Here is a 23,787-nt window from a genome sequence, read left to right on the forward strand (position 1 = left end):
GTAAATTTGAATAAAATAAAAAATTATATGTAAAATAATTATTATGAAACTTTAAATTCCAAATAATAATTTTACTTGCAATAATTTTATTTAAGTCGATTTATCCCGCATATAGTGCGAATTGTTACATAGTATATCTTTAACGAAGTGATCTGATTCAATTACAAATTATAACTGTGAAAATTTAATTAATGATTTTTATGGGCTAATATATCAAATTAAAGGTCTAAATGGGTAACACATGTTTTGTAAAAAAATTTGAGCAATTTTTAAGAAATTTTTTAGCAATTTTTAAGAAATTTTTGAGCAATTAAAGGTTGTATTGAGCAATTAAGAAAGTGGAGCACTTGTTTGCCGATAAAAAAAAAAAACTAAGAGGAGCTCAGCTTTGGTCTTGTTTGTCGATATCATGCATCTACACGCATTCTCTCCTCGAATAACCTTGTATATCTTTTCCTATATAAAGACTAGAATTCTCGTAGTATCTTTCATCACAACTCAATTCATTTCTGATTTCTCACGTGTTTCTCTCTCTCTTAACTTACTAAAATAAGTCTTCAAGAACTCTTCACTCGGCGGCAAGGATGACGTCGACTCAATTTGAAGGTGTTGAGAAGCGTCTCGAGGTCGTTTTCATGGGAAAGGTGTTGAGGCAGTCACTAACGAGGAAAGTGTGGGACGAGAATCTGGAACCTGTCAACTAGGGATTTATCGAGTACTACGAATACTCTAATTAACTTACTGTCTCGATCGATCGGTAATTAATTTTAGGGCAATTCTCAAAAATAGCACAAATTTAAGTTTTCATTCCAAAGTTAGCACACATTCTTCTATTTTCAAAACTAGCACACATGATTTAATTAAATATTAAAACACTAAAATTATTAATTCATTATGATTCTCTCACGCGCTTTTTTCGATCAAGTGAAAATCACACCAAAATCCCCGGCGATCAATTGAATCAACCATGTCCGGTGACATCCGCAGTTCCCAGTTTTCGGAGATGATCAAATTGAAAGATGAATCTGATTTCGAGAAGCTTCTCTCATCGGGTAATCAGATCTCCGTCACATGCTTCGATTCTCTTCTCTCCGTCACATGATTAAGTGGATGAGTATGTACGGTTTAGATGTGATATTGGGTTACAGTTTTAAGTTGTTTCTGCTTTGTTGGATTTACTTCTTGATTTTTAATCCGTGATGAACTTGGTCAAGTAAATGAGTGTTGAGATGTTAATTTGAGTTCTGGTTTTGATTCAGTTGTTTCTGATTTTGTAGGATTTGTTTTAGATTGTTAAATCAAAGATGTCGACTGAATCATCAAGGGAAGAGAATGTTTACATGGCGAAATTAGCTGAACAAGCTGAACGTTATGAAGAAATGGTTGAATTCATGGAGAAAGTTGCGAAACCCGTTGATATTGAGGAACTCTCTGTTGAAGAGAGGAACCTTCTCTAAGATATATAGGTTCTTACTTCCTTCTTATGAAAATTCAGGAAGGATTGAACGAATTTCAAGAAAGTTTCCTTGAACTTCAGGATGACCTTCATAAAAAGTTTAGGAAGAATTGGAGCTGCAATAACACTCAGAATCAAAGACGAACTGTGCTCATACAAGATTGAAGGCTTCAGTTGCCATATGAGATCGAAGTATTTAGAGTTTGATTCTTTGTGTTCACATGGTCTTTGTTTTAGCATTAGGATTTTGGTTATGAAAGATAGTTTGGATGGTTTTCACCACAAGACTTGTTTTAAAGTATATTCAGGAAGGTTTTGTATTAATTATCTCGATATTTTTGTAGATAGCTATGTTTTCACCAGTAAACATATAAGAAGGATTTGAATGTAACATTCAAGAAGGATTCTCATATATTTATGAATAATTTATTGAATTTCAGGAATACCGTCATGAAAAGAAAAAAAAAAGCATTAGGAAGGAGTCATTGACGTTTAGGAAGAACTCTTTGAAAATTAGGAAGAAGTCATTGATGTTAAGGAAGATCTTCCTAAAACATCATGTTGGATATTTCTATTTGCTACCTTTTTGTAAAACACCAATATGTGCACATAATAATCAAATCAGTATACATCTAATGAAGTAATATGTGATACAATAAAGCAAAACACATATAAAGAGATTTAGAAACACATTTTTAAAAAATTTAGGAAGGATTCTATAGATTTTAGGAAGGTGTTCTTGAATTTTAGGAAGACCTTCCATAATGACGAACTCAACTTCCACTCAAGTGCCCATTTTCCCATCTTCATCATCAACTTTCTGCTTTGTTCTTGAAATATTTGTCATCATGTATATCATCAATCACTTGAATTTAGAGCTGAAAACCTTATTCAACAACATGATCAGTCCATGAAATCAATTTTCGTTTGAACATATTACTTCAAGAGATATCTTATATATCACCCCACATTTAATCTAGTTCTGCAACACTACCAGATTAATTAACTTTAAAACCCCAAGAAACACTACCAAGTTGATCTTTACCATTAGCAAAACAATTCAAAAACTCATAGCAAGCTAGATACCTACCAATTTTCCTACATGTAGTGTAGTCATTGGAGAGAAATAAAGTTTAAGCTTAATCTCAATAGTACATATAAGCCTTACACAAATTTAAAACTCTCACCATGTTCTTAAAGCAAAGGTGAAATAGAGTAATATGTGATACACTCATTTTTTTAGATTTAGGAAGGATTTCATATGTTTAGGAAAACTTCATTGATATTTAGGAAGATTTTCCTAGATGATCATACTACGCCTCATCAGCACTACTAGTCAGCTCCATAACAGACGAAGTATAAGCCGAAGTCATCAAAATGATGAACTTTTTACTCTTTACCAACTACTTTGTTCCCAATGACATTATATCAAACACTTGATATGCAACTACTTTGGTATCCAAATAAGAGAGAATAGAACTCAAATACACATTTCAGCTTCAACATTTTACATTCAAACTGGAACTCAACCCAAACTTAGATACGAAATCTATATGGGAACAGATCTATTTCGCTCATCAAATCTAGTTTAGAGAGAGGGGGGAAAAGAAAATTACCATGAGAATCGAGACTGGTAAGTATGAGCAGAGCAAAAGGAGATACACAACCATGGACTCATCTGAGGTCTCGTTCTTCTGTTTGTTACTCTGGAACATTCTTCTCTTCACTCTAATATCTTCGTCTCTTTGAAGATTTTTCTTATATTCGTTCTTCTTCACCGATTGTCTCTTCCGTCCTCCATTGGTGTCTTGCTCTGGAGATTTCCTCTTCCATCTATTTTCTTCTTCAACTATTTTTGAAATCTGATCGGAATCTGTGATCGGAAGCTTCACCACAAGCTTCGCCGGAGAAGAAGAAGATGAAGATTTGAGATTAAAAGCTTAGTTTTGCCGGAAGCTTCGTCGGATATTGTTGTTTCAATTAAAATCATAAGCTTAGATGTAATTTTGAGATAAAATAATAATAATATACTAATGCTAGTTTTGGAACATTCCAGCGTGTGTGCTAGTTTTGGAACAAAAACCCAAATGTGTGTCATTCTAGGGTATTTCTCTTAATTTTAAGATCATACTAAATAAAAGCAAATAAAGAATTAAATATAAGGGAGTAATAAGGGTTATTGACAATGACATCTATTGTTATTGGAAAAATATATATTAAATATTGGATCACTTTTTTTAGTGTAAGGTATAAAGATTTAATATATGGAGATCTGGCACTAATATTAGTAAAACCTCTATAAATTAATAATGTTGGGACCATGACATTTTATTAATTTATAGTGATATTAATTTATCTATAAATTAATAATTATTATTTTATAGTGTAAATTAATAATTATTAACTATATACATATATTTTTATTTTTTTAATTATTTTAAAATTATGAATTAAAATAATTTAAACAAAATAAGATTAGACTTTCGAATGTTGTAAATTTTATGGTTTTTTTTTTTTCTTTTTTTTCAACCAAACATTAAATAAATTAAAATATCACTCTAAGATTGGTTGCCCAAACTGGAGGATAAGAGTTTACAAATGAAATTTCAGAAAATAAAGTTCTTGAGGCGCGTGCAAGACAATCGGCTCTGACGTTGGACTCACGAGAAATCCTGGTCAAGGTGAAGGAGGGAAAGGAAGCCCGGAGCAAGGAGAAATCTTCCAGTTGGTTTGAAAAGGCTGGCCAATCTTCAGGTAGCTGCACCATCGCAATCAGTTCTGCACAGTCCGTCTCGAAAGTTTGACAATCCGCCCCTACCGCCAGCAAAGATTCCATAGCTCACAAAAGCGCTTGTAACTCAGCATGTAAAGGGGATGGACCTCGTCGATAGCTTCGTGCCCCCAGTAAAATTTTCAACTCTTCGTCATTACAAAACCACCAACCCAAACCTTGAAGAGGATCTGATCCTTTCCAAGAACCATCAACCTGACACCGTGGAGAGGGCCCCTCGCCTCTAGAAGAGACGGAGGATGTATATAACCACCCGAGAATGAATTGGCCCCCTCCCACAGAAGCCTGTCATTAGTTGCCTGATCTAAGATATCCCTTGGTTCGCCCTCTGTACCCTGAAAAACTTTTCTATTCCTATCTTTCCAAACTGACCAAAGGATCCAGGGAAGGCATTTTGATAAATCAGAGACTCCTGATTGGGACGATGCCCGCCAAAAATAAAATCCAAGTTTGCATAAATAGAGGCATATGGAAATCCTTCGGGATCAACCGAGACTGGAGACAAATCCCAAACCCTGCGCTACCGGGGACACTCAAAAAGTGCATGATTTATAGACTCCGCCGCAGAATCACATCGTTTGCATAGAATGTCACAATGGACCCCTCTATGCCCTAGCCGTTCCATTACTAGTAATGACCCAGATGCAACCTGCCAGAAAAAATGTTTGACCTTTAGGGGAACCTCTAGTTTCTAGGATTGCGCCCGAAGAGCCGTACACGACGGCCCGTATTCCGTTGCAGTAGTTAAATCCCGGGCCAACCTATAACCGGATTTCACCGAATACTTCCCGGACTTGGTGAAGTGCCATATCAACCGATCTGGTCTGTAGTATTTGCTAACCGATATACTCCGAATAATCGGAATATCCACCGGATCAAAGAATTCCTCTAAGGTGGGTAAATGCCAGTCCTTTATGAGAGGATTAATTAAATGATTAACCATTAAACTTGGTAGCCACAACCGTCCCCGACCATTAGCTGGTCTAGGCCGAGCATCCGGTAACCAGGGATCCCGCCAAACTGAAATTGAGCAACCAGAACCCACTACCCACCTTGCGCCTTGTCTTACCAACTCCTGGGTAGAAAAAATACTCCGCCAGGCAAAAGAAGGATTATTAGGTTTTGTGGCCTCAAGAGGATGTTTGTTCCTAAAATAACGACCCCGCACTACCCGGGCCATCAAAGAGTTCGGGTAATGGATCAAGCGCCAAAACTGTGTAGCTAGCATGGCATCATTAAACTGTTCAAGGGCTCTGAAACCGAGACCCCCTTCACACTTATCTTTACATAACTTATCCCAAGCAATCCAGTGCAATCCATTAGATTGCACTAAATTTTATGGTTTTGGAATTGAATTTGTAATATTTAAAAAACATTATTGACAATAAATTACAAATATTATAGATAAATTCACTTATACACATACATAAATTCAAATTTATGAATAATATCAATTATCGTATTTTAATAGTTTATCAAACTATCAAAATGTAAATATTGTATATCTAGAAGTTGAATATTTCTTAAAAATTAGCTATTTTATGACATGTTATATATTTTATATCATTATAGTTTGAAAATACAACATAACAATTATTTTACAGATATGAGCTTTAGGAGAAATTTACATTATTATATATATATATATTGTAAATTTACATGATTATTAATTTATGACATTACTGGGACTATATTTTACATGGGGATTTGAAAAAAAAAATATTATCTTTTTATCTTATCGAATTTTGTTATTTTTTACACTGTCCTGACTCGGAACCAGCAAAATTTATTAATTTATAGTGTTTTTTAATTTATAGAGGTTTTACTGTATTATACATAAGGGACATCACTTTCTCTTATCATGATTCACTGATCCAATCAACAAACAATAAAGGATAATTTATTTGTGTCTTAAATTTTAACGCTCATGTGTCTTAATTCTTAAACAATAAACAAACACATAAAACAAATGGAAATTTTTTTTGTCAAATCAAATATATTATATCATAAAGAGTTTTACATTATACATGAATCATTCATATACAACCAATGACACAAATAAAGGAAATTGAACACAATTTCGATGAAGAAGTGGAAGTGACCCTGCTTCGCAATCGAAAGCCTTACAGGCTAACATAAAAAATAGGTTACGTCCCCTCTTCACATACTCGTAATTGGCTATCATCTTATAGATGAAACTCGAAAATTTTTTTCGCATTGCTTTTGTTAGATGAAAAATCTGAAATGTTGCTTGAAGTGATTCTGATTCTTGTCTTTGGAAACTCAATATGACATGCTCGAAACGCCAAATGCATTGATGTCGGTTAGTGGCCACAATTTTCCTTTTCATAGAAGCAGAATTTCTCGACCAAAGAAAAGAGAGAACAACACCATCACCACTAGCCGCTGTTATCCTTCCCATCACGACCATGACTTGTGTTAGATTATACCAAAAGCTAATCCCATGAATATAACGATGAACTCGTTCCAGTAAAAAGAAAGCTTCCGACCGAGGAAATGTGTCACCATCATCATAAAAGTTCTTCACCTTAACTTTAAAACCATATACTCCACAGCCCATATAATAGATCGATAAGATGAAATACTCCAGACATGGTAATGGGAAAACATCACCATTGGAAAATGTTAACGTCACAAGAAGTCCATTGATATGTTCAGAAGACTACTCAACCCAAAATTATACACAAATAACCAGAAATCCAATGATAGAACTTAATCCCAAATCAATTCGAGAAACATATCCCGTTCGATCTCTGTTGTTAATTATGTCCACCGGTTTGATTCCTCCAATGATTCGAGGATCAAAAACCCAAGTGTAACCTCCATACCCTCGGGTAAGAGGACAAACACCGGTTAATAACCGGAAAATATACTGACAACAATAGAAAGCGCCGGAAACAAACCTTCAACATGGAAGGACATCACAATTCCATCGAATCGACATTAGAGAGGAGGAACGACATTGTAGAAAAGATGATTCTATCATATCTAGTGAAAGTCTTTGGTTGAATTGGTCCATAAACCAGACCAGGGATGGATCCCATACAAAGATAGAATTCTTATATGGAAACGACAGACTCAATTCCTTACACAACATCATCGTATGAAGCCAAAGAGAGTAGGTTTGATAGCCATGATTTGCCATTTCTATGAACTTAAAACCTAAGATTAAGAAGTAAATACAAAGATTTAAATCAACAGAAAAGGGAAATGGTGGTGGCCGACGCCGGAGAAGCCGACGCCGACCGGGAATAGAGAAGAAAAAACGAACGGAACGGTTATACCGGATAACAACAACTACTAACATATGAACGCTGAACTTGAAACATGTCTAATGTTATTTATCATCAAAATCTAAAGCCCAATTGATACATCAACTAAACTAAAGAATGAAGGTGAAACAAACATCATCAGCTAATAAATAAAGGGATTTTGGCCAGAAATGCCATATTTCCCAAAAAAATTCTCAATAATGCCATTTTTGTTTTTTCTTATGAGAAATGCCATTTTGGCACATGAGGGGGAGGTGGGAGAAGACTAAAATAGCCTTAGCCTATTGTTTAAGAAATTTGCACGCTGGAGAATTTAAAAAGAAATAAAATTTTGAAGGGTTGGTCGACATTAAGGACGATGGGACTAGTCCTTTTGTATTTTTTTTGGACTTACTGTCTACACAGATGGTAGATATTAAACATGACTAGTTTTTTGTGTTTTTTTTTGGATATGTAAGATATAAGGAACCCTATTACCTCCAGTTGTCTTTTGTAACAACCGTAAAAACAGTTATTATTAAGGTAGTTCAGTTAATATGTCTGGCAATGGTTTGCTTTTGAACTACCATTGTGTAAAATGGAGTCTCTAACATATTGGTAGACAAAACTTGCAATATGTCCATCAAGTCTAAAGGGTGCAAATTTTCCATCAGTAAAGTTTGTAGAGAATCGGAAATGAGTGCAGATATGACCAATTAACACTGAAGGTAGATAGGCTTGAAACAGAAAAAAAGAAGACATCACAGATAGGTTTTAGACAAATAACACTGAAGGTAGACATCTAGAAAGATTGATGGACACAACAAAAGGGGATTCAAATTGTTAATAAGGTCCTTCAGTTAATATGTAAGCCATTGGTTGGCTTTAGATCTTTTGTTGTGTAAAAATGAAGTATCTAACATATTGGTAAACAAAGTTGGCAACATGTCCATCAAGTCTACATAGTGCAACATGTCTTTCAAGTCTACATAGTACATTGGGTCTTGAAAGAAAATATCACTTGAGACAACTGAAGGATAGACAAAAAACACTGAAGGTAGACATAAAATAGATTGATAGACACAACAAAAGGTAGGTGGACAAAAGGTTGAGAGTGCATATAGGTGCCTAGTCAAAAGAAGATAGAGAACATGACAAAAGTAAACCAAAAGTAGATAGACAACATGAAAAGTCTACTACACTTGGGTGGAAAGTCCAGCAGATTACATCACCCTCTGAAGTTGTTGATGGACATGCCGATTGCGAGGAGGAAAGCAATAAGGGCGAGAACAGTAGACAAAATAACACCAAGCTCAAATAGTGAATAGAAGAAAGAAGATTAGTGGAGAATAAATTCTAGTTTCTTGTCCACAGTGAATAGAAGAAAGTCCACTATTATATAGACATATACCTTGACATTTCTATGTTGTCTATCGATCGCTGAACATCAACATCGGCTGCGTCCTCGGCCGACCTTGAATGGACAGAAAGTTGTATGGTATCAAAGACAATGTATCTAAATACGGTTTGATAGACAAGGATGGGTAGACATATACACTGAAGTCGGAGTGTTGTCCATCAATGGACCACCGATACCAGAAGGGGCTGCTTTGTTAGGGGAATTGCAATAAGAAGATGGCTGAACATTAGAAGCCATTGCGACCTCGCCCGAACTGCAATGGGGAGAATGTTGTATGGTCTTAGTTATGAACCCAAAAAACGGTTTGAGAGAAAAATATTTGGGTGGACATATNCCAATTAACACTGAAGGTAGATAGGCTTGAAACAGAAAAAAAGAAGACATCACAGATAGGTTTTAGACAAATAACACTGAAGGTAGACATCTAGAAAGATTGATGGACACAACAAAAGGGGATTCAAATTGTTAATAAGGTCCTTCAGTTAATATGTAAGCCATTGGTTGGCTTTAGATCTTTTGTTGTGTAAAAATGAAGTATCTAACATATTGGTAAACAAAGTTGGCAACATGTCCATCAAGTCTACATAGTGCAACATGTCTTTCAAGTCTACATAGTACATTGGGTCTTGAAAGAAAATATCACTTGAGACAACTGAAGGATAGACAAAAAACACTGAAGGTAGACATAAAATAGATTGATAGACACAACAAAAGGTAGGTGGACAAAAGGTTGAGAGTGCATATAGGTGCCTAGTCAAAAGAAGATAGAGAACATGACAAAAGTAAACCAAAAGTAGATAGACAACATGAAAAGTCTACTACACTTGGGTGGAAAGTCCAGCAGATTACATCACCCTCTGAAGTTGTTGATGGACATGCCGATTGCGAGGAGGAAAGCAATAAGGGCGAGAACAGTAGACAAAATAACACCAAGCTCAAATAGTGAATAGAAGAAAGAAGATTAGTGGAGAATAAATTCTAGTTTCTTGTCCACAGTGAATAGAAGAAAGTCCACTATTATATAGACATATACCTTGACATTTCTATGTTGTCTATCGATCGCTGAACATCAACATCGGCTGCGTCCTCGGCCGACCTTGAATGGACAGAAAGTTGTATGGTATCAAAGACAATGTATCTAAATACGGTTTGATAGACAAGGATGGGTAGACATATACACTGAAGTCGGAGTGTTGTCCATCAATGGACCACCGATACCAGAAGGGGCTGCTTTGTTAGGGGAATTGCAATAAGAAGATGGCTGAACATTAGAAGCCACTGCGACCTCGCCCGAACTGCAATGGGGAGAATGTTGTATGGTCTTAGTTATGAACCCAAAAAACGGTGAGAGAAAAATATTTGGGTGGACATATCTGGTCCATCATTGAATGCAGAATTGATAGACAACATGTTTGGGTAGACATGTAAATTGAATGCAAAAGGAGAATGATGGACATAACTACCTTCGTTGTTGATTCATTTCCTCCGCGTAGGGCAGATTACTAGATGAGTCTTCATGAGGCCTGCAATGGGGAGGAACATCAGACTCGGTTTTTTAAAGGTTCAGTTATTCAAGTGATGGACAAAATAACGGTAGACGAGTTGGTACGTAGTAGATCTGGTCCATCAAAAACTTACATGGTGGGTTCCGAGAAGAGAGTCTTTGTTTGCATTTCGATCCTAGGTCTTTTGTCCTCTGTTGCATGTACAATAGATTTTTAAGACTGTTGAAGGACAAAATTGAATAATTGAATAAAACCCTAATAATGAGAATTGGAAGTACAATTCACAACAGAGGCATCCACGGCAGAGGTTGGTTCTGTTTTTTCTCCATTAGATAAGACCACCAAAATTAATTAGAGATAGAAGAAGGGATATAGAGGTTTCTAGAGAGGAAAGAAGAGAGAGAAAGAGATGGAAGAAGATGAATGATCGAACGTGAGAGAATGAAAATCCCAAAACAAAAACAATAAAAATAATATTAATTATTTTTTATTGTTCAGTATTTTTAGGGACAAATTTGTCAATTAACGAAAGTTCTGTGGTACCCGGGAAAAGGTTTTAGGAAAAGTGGCATTTTTAATGAAGTATGTCACTGTTGGCATAAATGATAATTTTCTCATAAATAAATCCCTTTCACTTCTTTTTCATCTGAGAGGAGAGCACTCTGACTCTCATCTGTGAGAGTGTAGCTTTTGTCTGACTATGAAAATCTTAATTTCAATGGCTCATCAAAACCCAGGCCTTTTCGGATTCTCTCCTCTCAAGTCTTCTTCTTTCTCAATCTTTCATAGACCCTTTTCTCTCTACCCAATCTTCGCTTCGTCTTCTCCTCCTCCCAGCCGTCGTCGTCCTCCTCCTCCGAGACGCAAGTGGACTAGTTTTGAGGAGCAGAACAGAAAAGGTAAGTCTCCGATGGAGAGAGATAAAGCTACTAGCTTTAATCCTCCTCCTTCTTCTGATTCTTTCGAGTTTAATAAGAGAAGAGCTGCGGGACTGGATAAGATCGATAAACCTAAGAAGAATCTCAAGAGGAACACTCGTACCCTTAACCCTACCAATACCATTGCCTATGTTCAGGTTTCCAATTTCTAATCCACTCTCCACTCCAATCTTTCAATTTACCAATCTTAAAACTGTAAAAGATAATGCATAATTCATCTGCATTGTTAGATCCTTGGGACGGGAATGGATACACAGGATACATCGCCTTCTGTATTACTCTTCTTTGATAAGCAAAGATTCATCTTTAATGCTGGAGAGGTTACTTTTTAATCTGCAATTGCTTTAGTGTATAGGGTTTTTATTAGTGGCTCTAGTCTTAATTGGTTAATTGCAGGGGTTGCAACGTTTCTGTACAGAACATAAGATTAAGTTATCAAAGGTATCAATGACTCTAAACTTGGTGTTTAGTTTACTACTACTAAGTGTGTCTCTTTTCTTTGTGTGATGAGGGCGAGTTTGAAATGTCACTCTTTTCAGGTAGATCATATATTTTTGTCTCGTGTGTGCTCAGAGACAGCAGGGGGGCTTCCAGGTTTGTTTTATTTTTTTATCCAGGCATCAGCTTTAGTGTGTTTGCTGCTACATCATTAGACAGTGATAAGTGTTTTTATTTTGAATGCGTGTTAGGTCTTCTACTGACTCTAGCTGGTATTGGTGAAGAAGGACTATCCGTGAGTGTTCTTCTCCTATGATCTCTTTGTATGTTTCCTGTTTGCTTTTCCTGAGTTTGTGCTTGCCATTTTGACAACTGATATTCGAATGGAATTTGCTGAATTTTTACAATCTCTTTTGTAACTAAAGGTAAACGTATGGGGTCCTTCGGATCTCAAGTATTTAGTTGATGCTATGAGGTCATTTATCCCTCGTGCTGCGATGGTTCATACAAGAAGTTTTGGTCCATCGTTGAATACATCTGACTCCACCCGTCAGTTTGGCTCAAGTAAACCACCCATGGATCATTATGTTCTTGTGGATGATGAAGTTGTGAAAATCTCCGCCATTCTATTAGAACCGAGTCGCTTAGAGGAATCCNACAGGATACATCACCTTCTGTATTACTCTTCTTTGATAAGCAAAGATTCATCTTTAATGCTGGAGAGGTTACTTTTTTATCTGCAATTGTTTTAGTGTATATGGCTTTTTTATTAGTGGCTCTAGTCTTAATTGGTTAATTGCAGGGGTTGCAACGTTTCTGTACAGAACATAAGATTAAGTTATCAAAGGTATCAATGACTCTAAACTTGGTGTTTAGTTTACTACTACTAAGTGTGTCTCTTTTCTTTGTGTGATGAGGGCGAGTTTGAAATGTCACTCTTTTCAGGTAGATCATATATTTTTGTCTCGTGTGTGCTCAGAGACAGCAGGGGGGCTTCCAGGTTTGTTTTATTTTTTTATCCAGGCATCAGCTTTAGTGTGTTTGCTGCTACATCATTAGACAGTGATAAGTGTTTTTATTTTGAATGCGTGTTAGGTCTTCTACTGACTCTAGCTGGTATTGGTGAAGAAGGACTATCCGTGAGTGTTCTTCTCCTATGATCTCTTTGTATGTTTCCTGTTTGCTTTTCCTGAGTTTGTGCTTGCCATTTTGACAACTGATATTCGAATGGAATTTGCTGAATTTTTACAATCTCTTTTGTAACTAAAGGTAAACGTATGGGGTCCTTCGGATCTCAAGTATTTAGTTGATGCTATGAGGTCATTTATCCCTCGTGCTGCGATGGTTCATACAAGAAGTTTTGGTCCATCGTTGAATACATCTGACTCCACCCGTCAGTTTGGCTCAAGTAAACCACCCATGGATCATTATGTTCTTGTGGATGATGAAGTTGTGAAAATCTCCGCCATTCTATTAGAACCGAGTCGCTTAGAGGAATCCGGCAGCAAAACTGGTGAAACTTCAGTTATATATGTATGTGAATTACCTGAAATCAATGGAAAGTTTGACCCAAAGAAGGCCATGGCTCTTGGACTGAGAGCTGGTCCAAAGTACAGTTATCTTCAGTCTGGACAGTCAGTGAAGTCAGATTTTAAAGATATTACGGTATGTCTTAAAGAGCAATTATTTGGATTATCCATAACTCAGTATCAGTTTCTCTTCGAGCAGACTAACACTGTTCAGTCTTGGTTATAGGTTCATCCGAGTGATGTGATGGGACCTTCAGTTCCTGGTCCTGTTGTTTTGCTTGTGGACTGTCCAACAGAGTCACATGCAGAGGAACTGCTTTCTAATCCCTCTATGAAGAGTTATTATTCATGTCCTGACAACTCAACAGATGGAGCTAAACTTGTTAATTGTATCATTCATCTAAGTCCAGCTTCTGTAACAAATAGTTCTGCTTACCAAAGCTGGATGAAGAGATTCCAATCTGCCCAGCACATTCTTGCTGGACATGAAGCGTGAGTCTTCTCAACCATGTTCTTTCTTATAAAAAAGCTGTTGAATTTATTTTTCCAATATTTAGTTTTGGTGTTTGTCCAGGAAGAATATGGAGTTCCCAATCCTGAGAGCCAGTTCTAGAATCACAGCCAGACTTAACTATTTATGCCCACAGTTCTTTCCGGCTCCTGGAATTTGGTCTTCGCAACATGTTAATAACTCGATAAATTCCACTTCTTTGAGCAAGGTTACAAATGCTTTTCTGATATTTTCTTATAGAGTTGAATCTGGCTGTGTTCATATACTCAAGCCTTGTTTTTTTCTTCTCTTGTCAGTGCTTCGATTCAAATCTTGGTGAAAGCATTTCTGCTGAAAATCTCCTCAAGGTACTGAATGTTGCTTCCGTGCATTGTTTCCTCCTTATGAAACTTGCTTCCTTTAGCTCTTAAGTCTCTCTCATTGTTATATTTTGGGCAGTTCACTTTACGTCCACATGGTAATCTTGGGGTAGACAGATCTTGTATCCCTAGTCGATTGACATCCTTACGAGTGATGGATGAGCTTCTTTCAGAAATTCCTGAGATTAGCAGTAAGACCGAAGAAATCAAGCGGTTATGGAATGGACTACACAGCAAGATGATGATCGAAGAGCCATGGCTGGGTGAAAGCACTGTTCCAAGCTGTCTTGAAAACATTAGAAGAGATGACATGGAGATAGTTCTTTTGGGCACTGGTTCGTCCCAACCCTCAAAATACCGAAATGTCACCGCAATTTACATCGACCTTTTCTCTAGAGGCAGTATGCTCTTGGATTGTGGAGAAGGCACCTTAGGCCAGCTTAAACGAAGATATGGTTTAGAAGGAGCTGATGAAGCAGTGAGAAACTTGAGATGTATATGGATCTCTCACATCCATGCTGATCACCATACGGGTCTCGCAAGAATCCTTGCTCGTAGACGTGAGCTTCTGAAAGGAGTGCCTCATGAGCCAGCAATTGTGGTTGGACCGAGACCGCTAAAGAACTTTCTAGACGCATATCAAAGACTCGAGGATTTAAACATGGAGTTTCTTGATTGCAGGAACACCACAACAACTTCTTGGGCTTCTCTAGAAGCCACCCGCCCTGAGAAAATTACCAGTAGTGGCAATGCAGAGGGATCTTTGTTCAGTAAAGGAAGTCCAATGCAAAGTATATATAAAAGACCAAGTAGCCCACTGACTGACAACTCTTCAGCCTTACCATTCATGAAGAAACTGAAAAAGGTCCTAGGCGAAATGGGGTTGGAGGAGTTGATTAGCTTTCCTGTTGTGCATTGCCCTCAAGCCTTTGGGGTTGTTGTAAAAGCAGCAGAAAGAAAAAACATCACTGGAGATGAGATCCCTGGGTGGAAAATGGTTTACTCAGGGGACACAAGGCCTTGTCCTCAGATGGTTGAAGCTTCAAAAGGAGCCACAGTTCTTATACATGAGGTTTGTGAGTTCTCCTATATAAGCAAAAATTGTCTAAAGCACCTACATCTTTCAAATTCTCATCATTTACCATCTTTTCTTAACTTATATAACAGGCAACGTTTGAGGATGCGTTGATAGAAGAAGCTGTAGCTAAAAATCATAGCACAACAAAAGAAGCAATCGACGTCGGATCTTCAGCAGGTGTTTACCGAACAGTGCTGACACATTTTAGCCAGAGATACCCGAAGATTCCGGTGATTGACGAGTCACATATGCACAATACATGCATTGCCTTTGATATGATGAGTATAAACATGGCGGATATACATGTGCTACCAAAGATTTTACCTTACTTCAAAACTCTCTTCAGAAACCAGGTGGTTGAAGACGAAGACGAAGAAGAAGAAGAAGAGACTGATGACGATAGCTTAATAAGTGACAAAGTCCCAAGCTTTTTCATCAATTAGTTTTTACTCTGTTTTTGTCCCCTGTTTTGACTTGTGTTGTAGTGTTGTCTTTAGAATTGAATATACCAATTTAATTGATTTTTCATGTGAGTGTGACGGAGACAAATAAATAAAGTTTTCATGTGAATTTGTGGAAAAAAGAGAAATATAAAAAAAATTGGAAATTTGGGAATTAAGGAAAAAAACAGAGAAGAACAAAGAGCCATTCTTCTTTATTGACCTGCTTCCTTCCTTCTCTGTCACCTCTACGAACCGGTGAGTTTTTTTTTGTGGTCTGTCCTCAATTTCTCTGATTTCTCCGATAATATTGATTTGATTCTGATGACCTAATGGTTATATTGTACCAAGGAGTCTAATTTACCTCTGTGTTGATTGGTTTGTAGGGGGGAAATTGGGATCCCGATCGTGATCTTCTAGTGTGGTGAATTGGAGCTTAAAAGATCGGTTTTTTAAACTGATCTGATAGTTTTGAGGATCGGGGTTTGATAAATTTGTTATCTTTTTGCGATTTTTGAACGGGCGAGGTCGAAGGGTTGTTTCGTTGTTGGTGTTGCGTTTTTTGGGGAATTAGGGTTTTTGTTGTTGTTGTTGTTGAAGGATTCGTCATGGATACGAGTAGGAGAGCTGTGGAATCGTATTGGAGGTCGCGGATGGTAGATGCGGTTACGTCTGATGAGGACAAAGTAGCGCCTGTGTATAAATTGGAAGAGATCTGTGACCTTCTTCGTTCTTCTCATGTCAGCATCGTCAAGGAGTTTTCGGAATTCATTCTGAAACGTCTTGATAACAAAAGCCCTATCGTAAAGCAGAAGGTAAATTTTCAAATGTTGCATGTGAGGATTGGTTTAGTTTACTGGTTGATGTAAGAGAGAGAGAGCTCTTGAATGTAAAGCTGAAATGAACATATACTTCTTAGGGAAACGTAGAATTGATAAGTAACAGATCTAATTCTGGTTAGGATCTCTCTTGGAACTTGTTAATGCTGATTCTGGTTATTGTAATTGTGTGTATACAGGCTCTTAGGTTGATCAAGTATGCTGTGGGAAAGTCTGGATCAGAGTTTAGACGAGAAATGCAAAGGAACTCGGTTGCAGTGCGCAATCTATTCCATTACAAGGGTCATCCAGATCCTTTAAAAGGTGATGCACTTAATAAGGCTGTACGGGAAACTGCTCATGAAACAATTTCTGCTATTTTTTCGGAGGAGAATGGTAGTAAGCCAGCTGCTCCTGAAAGCATCAACAGACGCATTGAAGGATTTGGGAATACTAACTTTCAGGTGCCCTCTAATGATAATAAATCGTTCTTGAGTGAGGTGGTGGGTATTGGAAGTGCATCTATAAAGCAAGGAATCAGTAATTTTGCTCAAGGCCATTTGCCTAAGAAGAATGAGAATGGAAGCAGCAGCTACAGAGGTCCAAATCTCCATAGATCATTGACTATGGAAAATGAGAACTTTAGTAGATATGATCCGGTTAAGCTGGGGAGGGATGGTAACTCCGGTAAGAACACGGCTGGTGGATCTTGGGGCCACGGTTCTGGAGAGGCGAGTGAGAGTTCTGCTTCAGTACGTGTTGAGAGCAAAACTCGTGAGGAGAAGCTGCTGGAAACCATTGTTACTTCTGGCGGTGTACGCCTCCAGCCAACTCGTGATGCTCTTCATGTTTTCATTTTAGAAGCTGCAAAAATGGATGCTGTTGCTTTAAGCATTGCTCTTGAGGGGAAGCTCCAGTCTCCAATGTGGCAGGTATGTTGATGATAATTTCCTACTCACCTCCTTGTGAAACTGTTTAATGTGAATGTGTACCTTTTTATTGATTTAAACATTTGTATTTCTTTTCCTGGCTTGTGTCTTCTTTAGCATAACAAAATTTTCCCGCTTATGTACTTTAAAATAAACTGTGGTTTTTGTTTGGCAGGTTCGGATGAAAGCTCTATGTGTCCTTGAAGCCATTTTGAGGAAGAAAGAAGATGATAATTTTTCAATTGTACATACTTATTTTGGTGAAAACTTGGATGCCATTCAGCGATGCTCAGAGTCTCCGCAATCTTCCCTTCGCGAAAAGGCTAACAAGGTAAGATTCTGCTTGTCGTAAGCATTCACAAAACTCTACTTTTGGCATTATACCAATTTGATGGTTATCACAAGATACTGGCGTTGTGTAGGTGCTGAGCGTTCTAAATGGTGGACAGCCAAGTGGGTTTATGAGCAGCTCAGATAATACTGTGAAGCGAGAGGCTGCTGTTGACTTACCTGACTTGATCGACACCGGTGATTCAGATTATACAACAGAAGATACTTTAAACCAGCCAAATATTCTAAATACTGGTAGNGCTATTTTTTCGGAGGAGAATGGTAGTAAGCCAGCTGCTCCTGAAAGCATCAACAGACGCATTGAAGGATTTGGGAATACTAACTTTCAGGTGCCCTCTAATGATAATAAATCGTTCTTGAGTGAGGTGGTGGGTATTGGAAGTGCATCTATAAAGCAAGGAATCAGTAATTTTGCTCAAGGCCATTTGCCAAAGAAGAATGAGAATGGAAGCAGCAGCTACAGAGGTCCAAATCTCCATAGATCATTGACTATGGAAAATGAGAACTTCAGTAGATATGATCCGGTTAAGCTGGGGAGGGATGGTAACTCCGGTAAGAACACGGCTGGTGGATCTTGGGGCCACGTTTCCGGAGAGGCAAGTGAAAGTTCTGCTTCAGTACGTGTTGAGAGCAAAACACGTGAGGAAAAGCTGCTGGAAACCATTGTTACATCCGGCGGTGTACGCCTCCAGCCAACTCGTGATGCTCTTCATGTTTTCATTTTAGAAGCTGCAAAAATGGATGCTGTTGCTTTAAGCATTGCTCTTGAGGGGAAGCTCCAGTCTCCAATGTGGCAGGTATGTTTATGATAATTCCATACTCACCTCCTTGTGAAGCTTTTTGATGTGAATGTACCTTTTTCTTGATTTAAACATTTGTATTTCTTTTCCTGGCTTGTTTCTTCTTTAGCATAACAAAATTTTCCCCCTTATGTACTTTAAAAGAAACTGTGGTTTTTGTTTGGCAGGTTCGGATGAAAGCTCTATGTGTCCTTGAAGCCATTTTGAGGAAGAAGGAAGATGATAATTTTTCAATTGTACATACTTATTTTGGTGAAAACTTGGATGCCATTCAGCGATGCTCAGAGTCTCCGCAATCTTCCCTTCGCGAAAAGGCTAACAAGGTAAGATTCTGCTTGTCGTAAGCATTCACAAAACTCTACTTTTGGCATTATACCAATTTGATGGTTAACTCAAGATACTGGCGTTGTGTAGGTGCTGAGCGTTCTAAATGGTGGACAGCCAAGTGGGTTTATGAGCAGCTCAGATAATACTGTGAAGCGAGAGGCTGCTGTTGATTTACCTGACTTGATCGACACCGGTGATTCAGATTATACAACAGAAGATACTTTAAACCAGCCAGATATTCTAAATACTGGCAATACAGTGACAACAGCAGCTCCGTTGATGGATGGTGATTGGTTTGGGGATAGCACTGACACTGGACTGAGTAGCAGCGAGAAGAAAAATGATGATGACCCCTTTGCAGATGTATCATTTCATCCGAATGAAGAAAAAGAAAGTGCTGATGACCTGTTCTCTGGAATGACTGTCGGGGAAAAGTCCGCTGCTGCTGGTGGTAATCATGTGCCTGAGCTATTTGATATGTTTGGATCGACTGCAACTCTTGAAGCAGAGCCAAAAGAATCAAAAAACATAAATGATTTGATGGCAAGTTTTTCCATTGACGAAAATAACTCAAATCAGAAAGGCTCGTCTTCAAGCACCCTTCCAGAGAATTTATTTGCAATGCCGAGCACCACCAGCCACCAAGTACCAGAAAATCCTGTTGGAGGCATTCTTGGTTCACAACAAAACCCTGGGTTTGTTCAAAACTCAATGCTTCCTGGGGGTGTTATGCCCTTCAATTTTCCTCCAGGGATGATGATGAATCCAGCTTTTGCAACCCAACCTATGAATTACGCTGCCATGGCAAGCTTGTTAGCTCAACAGCAGCAGTACCTTGGTAATATGTCCAACTTCCAGCAGTTTGGCAACCTGAACGCTCAGGGTAGCGGGAATGTTCTTTCTATGGGTACTAGCGGAGGGAATCAGTCAGCACTCCCTGATATATTCCAGCCAAATTTTGGTAATCAGGCTCCAACCTCAACAATGAATGGTTCGAAGAAAGAAGATACAAGAGCATTCGATTTCATTTCTGTAAGTTTTGCAATCATGCTCCTGATCTTTAATTGTAAAGTTTGGTCAATTTGCCTTTACACGTATAAATATCAGTCTCACCCGTAATAGCTAGCTTTTATTCTGCTTCACAACCACCTACATAGGCTTGCTTAAACATAGTCAGACCAGATCTACTTCTGTGGCACAGATACAAAAACGTTGATGGATTTACTTACACTGACGGAGCAACAACATGTGTATGTTCATGTGGTGCAGGATCATATTGCATCAGCTCGCGACACAAAGAGAGTATCTTGATGATTGCTTAAAAGGGGGAGGAAGCTAAAACGTTAATTTATGAGAGCTGTAAAGGACTTCTATAGAAAATGGAGATGATGAGCTTTAAGTTCATCTAGAAAAAAAGTGAAGGAGAAGCATATGGTAAGCTTATTGCTTATTTTTTCTTTCTGTGTCCTCGTTTGTCTTTGTTTTTCTCTTATATGGAGTCCATTGTTCTTGGCATGAACATGGTAGTTTGTAGAGTTGCTTTTGTTTCACATGTTTGTTACTAGATGTGCTTCTTTTGTTCCTTTGCTATATATCTGAAGAGACCTGTGTCTATGTATCGAAAGTAAGACAAGAAAGGAAATAAAACTGAGGGTAAAAAAAGAGTCCTTGGTTCTTCTTCTTGGAGTAGTATACTCTAGTGAAGCATATGAGCATTAGCTTTCAAGTCAAGTCCACTTCTTTATTTATTAGTAAGACAAAATTGTTGATGGGAAAAAAACGATAACTAGAGAGATAAGTTTATTTGATTTACTCGTGATGTCTGGTTTAGCTTTTTACACTTTCTCCAAATTGTAGAATTTATTAGGTAATAAAATAAGGTTGATCTAATCTAAGTTGCTGCAGTAAGCTAATTTTCTCACACGTTAGACTTGGTCCATATTTTCAGCATTGCCTGTTATGCTCTTTTGTTCATTTAAATTAGCGTGTTACTTATTAAAGCTTAGGATAGATTCAATTCATTAATCCAGAGTTTTGCATTCGTAGATATATATTTTCTTACGATAAGAAAGAAAAAAAACTGTTGATTAATCTGAATTCAGATATATGTATAAAAAAAACTATTAATTTTTTTAATTACGTAATCTAAAGAGTTTGGATTAATGGGATACAAAATTATGTGCTTCTTTTTTGTTTTATTTGTGACATGAAGTTTTTGATAAGAGTGCGTTTTTTTTTATGATTACTTTTACCAACGGTAAAGATAGCAAAAGGATTAAAAGATATGGTGAAAGTTACTTTTATTATCTTTCAGAAAGTGGCAACGGGAAAATGATGAATGACATCCTCAAAATTTAAATCCAAATTTACAAGATTNTATGAGCATTAGCTTTCAAGTCAAGTCCACTTCTTTATTTATTAGTAAGACAAAATTGTTGATGGGAAAAAAACGATAACTAGAGAGATAAGTTTATTTGATTTACTCGTGATGTCTGGTTTAGCTTTTTACACTTTCTCCAAATTGTAGAATTTATTAGGTAATAAAATAAGGTTGATCTAATCTAAGTTGCTGCAGTAAGCTAATTTTCTCACACGTTAGACTTGGTCCATATTTTCAGCATTGCCTGTTATGCTCTTTTGTTCATTTAAATTAGCGTGTTACTTATTAAAGCTTAGGATAGATTCAATTCATTAATCCAGAGTTTTGCATTCGTAGATATATATTTTCTTACGATAAGAAAGAAAAAAAACTGTTGATTAATCTGAATTCAGATATATGTATAAAAAAAACTATTAATTTTTTTAATTACGTAATCTAAAGAGTTTGGATTAATGGGATACAAAATTATGTGCTTCTTTTTTGTTTTATTTGTGACATGAAGTTTTTGATAAGAGTGCGTTTTTTTTTATGATTACTTTTACCAACGGTAAAGATAGCAAAAGGATTAAAAGATATGGTGAAAGTTACTTTTATTATCTTTCAGAAAGTGGCAACGGGAAAATGATGAATGACATCCTCAAAATTTAAATCCAAATTTACAAGATTTTTGTGGTTCCGATTTGACTGTTTATAACTTTATATAAAATAAGAATGCCTCAACGGGCAGATTGATAGTGACATGCATAAGTAACTTAAAGACTCTCGAACGTCTCTCTCGAATAGGGAAACGAAGGGAACACTGATAGATTAGAAAGTTAGAAAATATCTCTACTGGTGAATCTTTTCTTTTTTAAAAACTTTGTCTTATCTATGAATCTTTTGTGTTTATTCTTTATTGGCAAATTTGGCATGAATCGTAATATAAATGAAAGAAAATACAAATTTATATAAGTAATAGTAGTAGCTAAAATATCACTATTGTTTTGAGCTTCATGGTAAATGAAAGACGGGGTAGGCTAAATATCACTTAAAATGGAGCGTCTGGTTGCATTAGTCAAATTTTGTATTTTCATTTTCTTTGATAGTTTGACACACTTCCACCAAATTATATAACCTTTGAAATCATAAATAGTCTACTTGTTGAAAAAAAAAAAAAAAAAAGAACCATCTATTATTATATATCTGAAATCATTATTGAACGCAAAAAAAAATTATTCATGATATAGTTTTTTTATTTTTGTTAATTTGAGTTCAACATTTCTATATAGTTTGAAGAATCTAATTTGGTATGATTGTAAGTTTTGACCATAATATGAAAAATATTCTCCAATGGTACAGTATTACTATAATTGTTTTTTTTTCTGCTTTATATGTACGATTCTAATAATTAAAACCAGAAAACAAATCTTTTTTTTTTTTGCTTTTACCAGAAAACAACGTGTTATGTTTTTTTATATTAGAAAAAAAAAACCTGGGAATTGAAGCTCGTCTGAGATGTGCAGTCTATAAATATCAACATGTCTCACATCCACACAAAACAAGACGAAGAAGTAAAAGTTATCTCTCTCTCTCTCTCTCTCTCTCTCTCTCTCTTTTTCTCAGAACAAAAGAGTACAAAAGATGTCGTCACTCAACAGCTCTTCATCACCAACATCATCCTCATCGGACCAATCTGATGCAACTACAACTACTACTACAACAAGCAGCACCCACTTGTCTGAAAAGAACACAAGAAAGAGACGAAGAGACACTTCTTCTTCAACTTCTTCTTCAACTTCTTCTTCATCTCCTAAGCATCCTGTTTACAGAGGTGTACGGATGAGAAGCTGGGGAAAATGGGTCTCTGAGATCAGACAACCTCGCAAGAAAACTCGTATATGGCTCGGCACTTTCGCTACCGCTGACATGGCCGCGCGTGCTCACGACGTCGCTGCTCTCACCATCAAAGGCTCCTCCGCGGTCATAAACTTCCCTGAGCTTGCTTCTCTCTTCCCTCGTCCGGTGTCTTCTTCGCCGCAGGATGCCGCTGCCGCTGAAGCAGCCGCCATGGTGGTCGTCGAAGAAAAAACGTCAGAGACAGAGACGTCCTCGGAAGCACCGCCGCAGCCGTCCGAATCGTCTGAGGAGGAGAGGTTGGAGGAGATCGTGGAGTTGCCTAACATCGATGAGGGAAGGTACGACGGAAGCGTGACGTCACGTGATGATCTGGCTTACTCTGAGCCGTTGGATTGTTGGGTGTATCCTCCGGTTATGGATTTTTACGAAGAAATCTCAGAGTTTAATTTCGTGGAGTTATGGAGCTTTCCTCCTCATACGGAACTGATTAATTAATCACTAATTACGTTAGTTAATTATATTGCTGTCATAGATAATAATTATACCATTTGTTTTTTTCGTATGGGATAGGTCGATACGTAGTACTTGGCTAAGTTGTAACATAGGCTA

The 23,787-nt window shown here is 37.2% G+C and overlaps 3 protein-coding genes and 1 long non-coding RNA gene across 11 annotated transcripts; 3 read left to right on the forward strand and 1 right to left on the reverse strand.

Moving 5' to 3' along the window:
- Window positions 10,119-10,625, reverse strand: LOC109129253. The gene is made up of 3 exons (XR_002035483.1): window positions 10,578-10,625; window positions 10,403-10,462; window positions 10,119-10,234 (listed from the first exon to the last, which is right to left on the reverse strand). It is a non-coding gene; the product is annotated as an uncharacterized LOC109129253 (long non-coding RNA).
- Window positions 11,061-15,867, forward strand: LOC104745955 (zinc phosphodiesterase ELAC protein 2-like). 5 transcript variants are annotated; one of them, XM_010467338.2, is made up of 12 exons: window positions 11,061-11,519; window positions 11,613-11,702; window positions 11,779-11,823; window positions 11,922-11,976; window positions 12,072-12,115; window positions 12,246-12,436; window positions 13,281-13,485; window positions 13,576-13,841; window positions 13,924-14,068; window positions 14,157-14,207; window positions 14,299-15,291; window positions 15,387-15,867. In XM_010467338.2, the coding sequence occupies exons 1-12, from the start codon at window positions 11,145-11,147 to the stop codon at window positions 15,738-15,740; spliced, it is 2,814 nt and encodes a 937-aa protein (XP_010465640.1). In that variant the 5' UTR covers window positions 11,061-11,144; the 3' UTR covers window positions 15,741-15,867. The 5 variants fall into 5 exon arrangements, with proteins under 5 accessions (XP_010465640.1, XP_010465643.1, XP_019092564.1 ...); XM_010467341.2 differs by having other exon boundaries at window positions 12,246-12,346; window positions 13,230-13,485; XM_019237019.1 differs by lacking the exons at window positions 11,779-11,823; window positions 11,922-11,976; window positions 12,072-12,115; window positions 12,246-12,436 and adding exons at window positions 12,487-12,544; window positions 12,623-12,667; window positions 12,766-12,820; window positions 12,916-12,959 and having other exon boundaries at window positions 11,613-11,644; window positions 13,090-13,485; window positions 15,387-15,825.
- LOC104745956 (VHS domain-containing protein At3g16270) lies at window positions 15,897-20,642 on the forward strand. Of its 4 annotated transcripts, none has more exons than XM_019237028.1 (7): window positions 15,897-15,995; window positions 16,124-16,552; window positions 16,756-17,487; window positions 17,660-17,815; window positions 17,907-18,073; window positions 19,217-19,994; window positions 20,232-20,642. In XM_019237028.1, the coding sequence occupies exons 2-7, from the start codon at window positions 16,346-16,348 to the stop codon at window positions 20,271-20,273; spliced, it is 2,082 nt and encodes a 693-aa protein (XP_019092573.1). In that variant the 5' UTR covers window positions 15,897-15,995; window positions 16,124-16,345; the 3' UTR covers window positions 20,274-20,642. The 4 variants fall into 4 exon arrangements, with proteins under 4 accessions (XP_019092573.1, XP_010465644.1, XP_010465645.1 ...); XM_010467342.2 differs by lacking the exons at window positions 17,660-17,815; window positions 17,907-18,073 and adding exons at window positions 18,097-18,632; window positions 18,803-18,958 and having other exon boundaries at window positions 16,756-16,951; window positions 19,050-19,994; XM_019237029.1 differs by lacking the exons at window positions 17,660-17,815; window positions 17,907-18,073 and adding exons at window positions 18,097-18,632; window positions 18,803-18,958 and having other exon boundaries at window positions 15,916-16,012; window positions 16,756-16,951; window positions 19,050-19,994.
- On the forward strand, window positions 22,833-23,781 carry LOC104745959 (ethylene-responsive transcription factor ERF036-like). The gene has a single exon (XM_019237059.1). It carries the CDS (start codon window positions 22,963-22,965, stop codon window positions 23,671-23,673), a length of 711 nt encoding a protein of 236 aa, XP_019092604.1. The 5' UTR covers window positions 22,833-22,962; the 3' UTR covers window positions 23,674-23,781.

Source organism: Camelina sativa, chromosome 15 (assembly GCF_000633955.1).
Source record: "Camelina sativa cultivar DH55 chromosome 15, Cs, whole genome shotgun sequence".
Classification (NCBI taxonomy): domain Eukaryota; kingdom Viridiplantae; phylum Streptophyta; class Magnoliopsida; order Brassicales; family Brassicaceae; genus Camelina; species Camelina sativa.

Coding starts and splice junctions, on each gene's coding strand:
- LOC104745956 (XM_019237028.1), top strand. CDS start 16,346: ATGGATACGAGTAGGAGAGCTGTGGAATCGTATTGGAGGTCGCGGATG. Junction 16,553..16,755: donor GCCCTATCGTAAAGCAGAAG/GTAAATTTTCAA, acceptor GTGTGTATACAG/GCTCTTAGGTTGATCAAGTA. Junction 17,816..17,906: donor TTCGCGAAAAGGCTAACAAG/GTAAGATTCTGC, acceptor GGCGTTGTGTAG/GTGCTGAGCGTTCTAAATGG.
- LOC104745955 (XM_010467338.2), top strand. CDS start 11,145: ATGAAAATCTTAATTTCAATGGCTCATCAAAACCCAGGCCTTTTCGGA. Junction 11,703..11,778: donor TCATCTTTAATGCTGGAGAG/GTTACTTTTTAA, acceptor GGTTAATTGCAG/GGGTTGCAACGTTTCTGTAC. Junction 15,292..15,386: donor CCACAGTTCTTATACATGAG/GTTTGTGAGTTC, acceptor CTTATATAACAG/GCAACGTTTGAGGATGCGTT.
- LOC104745959 (XM_019237059.1), top strand. CDS start 22,963: ATGTCGTCACTCAACAGCTCTTCATCACCAACATCATCCTCATCGGAC.